General features: G+C 36.4%; 1 protein-coding gene across 1 annotated transcript; it reads right to left on the bottom strand.

Annotated features, from left to right (window-relative positions):
- Positions 1-1,312: 1,312 nt before the first annotated feature.
- LOC131147788 (calmodulin) lies at positions 1,313-4,418 on the bottom strand. The gene is made up of 2 exons (XM_058097358.1): positions 4,124-4,418; positions 1,313-2,027 (listed from the first exon to the last, which is right to left on the bottom strand). Exons 1-2 carry the CDS (start codon positions 4,197-4,199, stop codon positions 1,654-1,656), a joined length of 450 nt encoding a protein of 149 aa, XP_057953341.1. The 5' UTR covers positions 4,200-4,418; the 3' UTR covers positions 1,313-1,653.
- Positions 4,419-5,034: the final 616 nt, after the last annotated feature.

The raw sequence follows: 5,034 nt of genomic DNA on the forward strand, positions 1-5,034 counted from the left end.
TAAACTCATTATAAATTATTTTTTGATCATATCAACAAGTAACGATGTGATATATTTAATCACTTATGATGATGTAAAAGATGGTCCATCAACAAGTTCTACCCAACTTTCTATAATTAATTAATTCTCAACGAAAAACCCAAATCTGAATGGTCACATTCCCTAGCACAAAAATTAAAAGAAACTTTTGGCAACTATTCTTTTAAAAAAATATGCCAAAGATTTTTTGGAATATCTGAACTTTTCCAATGATTCTCCAGCACCACCAAAAGACAATGTTGGACAATTGTTCCTTTTTCTTTTCTGAAAACAAAAGTGTCTGACGATTTCACCCACAGACGTTTTGGAAAACATTTTGTGCACTTTTCTCAAACTCACACTCAAGTCCTCCAAATACAAAACAAAACAAGACTATTATTAATAAGTTTGGATGCTTTTTGTTCCCTGCACATAAAACACACAATTTTTTCCCAGTTCTACAAAATCCAAATCAAAACACCTTTTGTTCAAATTTTCTATGAACCATGGAATTCAGACATAGGTAGTAGATCAGACAATTTACTACAACATTTAAAAATTAAAAATTATAAAAAAAAAGAGGATTCCGCTTTAGTTAAAATGATTTAGCACTCCAAGTCCTCGTATATTAATACTAAAACTACTTCTGAAATTCACATCTTAAATTTAAATTTAAATAATTTTAAACAAAATTTAATATAATTTCATTTCATACAAAACCACAAAAATCCAAATGGAGGACTTCTGTATTTTGAGCAGCTTCAGTTAAATTGGCATTGTCGAGTGTCAAATAAATTCCAAAAATTTGGCTCCACAGGGCGGAGAGCAACAGAGCCTGCTGCTATTGAATGCTCGAGAGGCAATCAATTCTCTTGCATTCAATATGGGAGCAAATTAGGTTCTGTTCTGTTCTCTCTCTATTGAACCAATACACTTTGTTCCCCTTCTTTCGTGAACCCACATCCTCCCTTTCCTCCCACCAGTTTTTTAGCTCTATGCTGGGAAAATCGAAGAAAAATGGAGGGGGAGGGGGAAACTAGGTCAAAAAGGAGGGGAAGACAACGAAAGTGAATGGATGCTAAAGAAGAGGAATAATCAAAATTCAAACCAGAGATGATAAATTAAACATACTACTCAACGAAATTGAGAAGCAGCCTCTAGAACAGCAGAGAGATGCCAAAGAAGAAAGAAAGAAAGGAAGAAAGAATGGATGCACAATTTCACATCAAAGCATTGAAACCTTCGTACAGGAAGCTTAATGACAGAGGCTAAATTTTTTGAATATTAACAAAAATTAGTCACCAAAAGCAAAACCATCGGATTCCCAATTGTTCTAGGTTCACAGTACCAGAGATAAAAAGGGAAAATAACAAACATAATTGAAACACTACCGACCAAGATACTAAAACAAAAGACAGAGCAAACAAGCAGATGCCAAGAACAGCACTGGAAAACAATGCAAGCATCAAAAGTTAAAAAAAAAAAACAAAAAAACAAAACAAAACAGACCACCACCCAAAGCTAGTGATACCAAATCAACACCTTCTAATGTGAAATATAAAATCTCATCAAACTTATCTGCCCTGTTCCTTTCTGGTTTTATAAAATTTCAAGTTTCTAGTTTCGGATCGATCCTCACTTGGCCATCATGACCTTGACGAACTCCTCATAGTTGATTTGCCCGTCACCATCAACATCAGCCTCGCGAATCATCTCATCAACCTCCTCATCAGTCAGCTTCTCACCGAGATTTGTCATGACGTGGCGGAGCTCAGCTGCAGAAATGAAGCCATTCTGGTCCTTGTCAAAAACCCGGAAAGCTTCCTTGAGCTCCTCCTCAGAGTCAGTGTCCTTCATCTTCCTCGCCATCAGGTTGAGGAACTCCGGAAAGTCAATTGTTCCATTTCCATCAGCATCAACCTCATTAATCATGTCTTGGAGCTCAGCTTCAGTGGGATTCTGCCCCAGTGATCGCATCACTGTTCCAAGTTCCTTAGTGGTGATACAGCCTGCAGTATAGTTTCAATTAATTTCAATAGAGAATCAATTTCATCTTAACATTTCAATTAGTAAAAGGGCAAAAGACACAGATATAACTAAGGTTTGGCAAAAAGACACTGATCTCCCTTGAGGTTTCAATAATTCTAGAGACTTCCCTTGAGATTTCAAGAATTCCGAAGACTTCCTCTAATATTTACCAAAAAGATAAAAATCTCCTCTTGTAGTTTATTTTGCAAAAAAAAGACAAATCTTTCAATGGCAAGTTTGTGTCTTTTTAACAAACCTCATGAAAGGTTTTGTCATATTTTTGAAACCTTAATAGAGGTCAATAAAATTCTTGAAACCTCGAGCTCTTTTCACCAAAGAGATGTGAGTGTCTTTAGCCCTTAGTTCAAAAGACATGACAACATGTACCCAAGTTATCTAAAAAAAATATAGAAGAAATGGCACATCCATAAGAAGACAAAAGCGAAGCGGTGACCGCTAAAACAAGATTATAGGTAGCAAGTGGGCAGAAAACATATGCTCCAATTGACTACGCACAACAAAACAGCTGATTTCTGACATCCTAAGAATTGTACCGATGCATGAACAGCAAGATGTCAGCAGCACTCACACTTTTATTACAAGTGAACCGAACGTTGAAGAACCCACACGGTGCTACCATACCATCAGATGATGAGAATAGGTAAAATAGAAACATGAATAATTTTCTAAATATTGATCATTGATCCACAAAATATAATTCAATCATGAATTATTTAGGAATACTAATAAGAGGTGCTCACTGGAGAACCACTTCTTCATTTTTAAAGAGTTATTCTTATCATATTGTCACCTTATTCACACTGATTTCTTTGGACATGCGGCGGAAATTTCATGGGTGCATTGTACTTCAAATACATTTCAAAGTAAGAAAAAATGGGTCTCCATCCTCATTTAAGAAGTGCGTCATTGAAACAGGCAACAAATATAGGATGTTGAAAAGAACTACCCATGGGATGTCATACCTTTGTAACATGTCCTAAATCATTGCAAATTTTGCCTTCAGTGTGTGAAAGACTGAACTCTTTTAAATCAGCCCAATAACTCCTCCATGCATCAAGCTCTTCTCAAACTCGAATTTGTCACAGCAAACATGAACGTGCATATGGAGAAAATATTTTTAAAAGTATACTTGATGGCAGTTGGATTTATGGAGAGATCAGGCAATATTAGCCAAGCAACAAGGTGCAATATTTCATTGCAAATGCATATTGGTCTTGGCCTAATGCCTCCAATGTGTTATGGGAGGCACAGCTGGTCTCTGCCCGCCATGTCCTTGGCATTTAGTCAAACATTCAATCCAAGTGTTCCTAGGAAATGATTTCCTGGAAAACGGTAGCCATGATCCTTCAAATTTTAAAAATCTTATTACAATCTATGAAACCTGAAAAGTATAACAAGGATCATAAGAGAACCACCACCAAAACGCAATATGCGTTCTTCCCTTTAAGCAGTAAAGTCAGGCAACTGATTGCCAACAGCAAATATAATCCCAACAATTGCGATGCCTTCTGCCACTATAAATTCTCTAAAAACACGTCAAAAAAATAAAATAATCCCGAATATTTAACGCGCAAAACATCAATTTCTCAAAACTTCAAGGATCCGGCTGTGGATTCACACCAGAACGATGAATCGCATATCTAATGCAACAGAGTCGCAAAAAACACGGTGATCACGCGCACAGAAATTCTCCCCTAACACCAATCAATAAATACAAAACATATCACTCCTCCAAATCAGAAAATCATCAAAAACAATCAGAAGACGCAAGCCAGAGTCAACTCCGGAACGGTTTAACGAATGCATCTACCACGATCTAGATTTCCCGGAGGCTACAGCGATCCACGCACGAAAATAAACACGAAACCACGAAAATCGCACCAAAGGCGAGAGAAAATCGAATTACCACAAAAGAAACAGACAAGCGCACAGAATCACGATCCATATACTCAAGCAATAAAACAACCCCAGATCGACGAAAAAAACCCAAAGCACAAACAAAAACAGATCTAAGTACAAAGCAGGAGAAGAAGAGAGGAGATCGCGAAGAACAGACCATCGCCATCCTTGTCGAAGAGGCTAAAAGCCTCCTTGAATTCGGCGATCTGCTCCTCGGTGAGCTGCTCGGCCATTCTTCGAAGCTTCAAGAAGGAGAGATGGAAGGACTTGCAGAGAAGAAATAGAAAATATGGGTGGTATGCGGTGCCGTGCCGTGCGGTGTGCGTCTTTGATGTTCACCGGAAGAAAAAAATCGAGTGGGTATAAATAAAGGGGCTGAAGTGGGGTGAGGGTGGCTGGCTTGACCCCAGAAGAGGCATCTGATGCTCCACCAGCTGGACGTCATCTCTTTTCCCAATGCCCCCAATCTTTTGCTCCCTATTTGCCATTTTGCCCTTTGCCCTATTTTCCCTTTCACCTTTATTTATTTTTTTAAAAAAACAAGGACAATTAATCCGACTAGCCTCTAAATAAATATCAGATCAGTTTTTTTTTTTTTAATTTGTTAGGAGATTTTTAATTGTATCCCACCTAAAAAATAAAAATGACGAGAAAACTCAATATTCGAGGGATTAAAATTAAAATAATAAATTTTAATTGTGTACGATAATAAATTATAATATTTTTATTTTGTTGTAAAACATACATATTTATGTAGATGACTATATAGATAATAAGTTACAATCTTTAGTATGCCCACATAATGATTCATTATCTGATTAGCCTTTGGGATGTCGATATATTTGCTTATATAAGGACATGCTTTATAACAAAATGAGATAATAAGATGATTAGCACCATCTAATTCCTGAAAATCTAAACTGTTGAATTTTTATAACTCAAAAAAAAAAATTTGTATTCCTCTTTTTATTTCATTTACAATACGTTATCAACACGATCAAGTCTCTAATGGTATAACAAGTTTCGTTGGTATTATTTTAAGGTAAAAATTTTATTTTCTTTAACATT

This window comes from Malania oleifera, chromosome 2 (genome assembly GCF_029873635.1).
Source record: "Malania oleifera isolate guangnan ecotype guangnan chromosome 2, ASM2987363v1, whole genome shotgun sequence".
NCBI lineage: Eukaryota > Viridiplantae > Streptophyta > Magnoliopsida > Santalales > Ximeniaceae > Malania > Malania oleifera.

Excerpts from the sequence above, each read along its gene's own strand:
- LOC131147788 (XM_058097358.1), bottom strand. The coding sequence starts at position 4,199 with ATGGCCGAGCAGCTCACCGAGGAGCAGATCGCCGAATTCAAGGAGGCT. Across the intron at positions 2,028-4,123 it reads CTTCGACAAGGATGGCGATG|GCTGTATCACCACTAAGGAA; the intron begins GTCTGTTCTTCG and ends ACTATACTGCAG.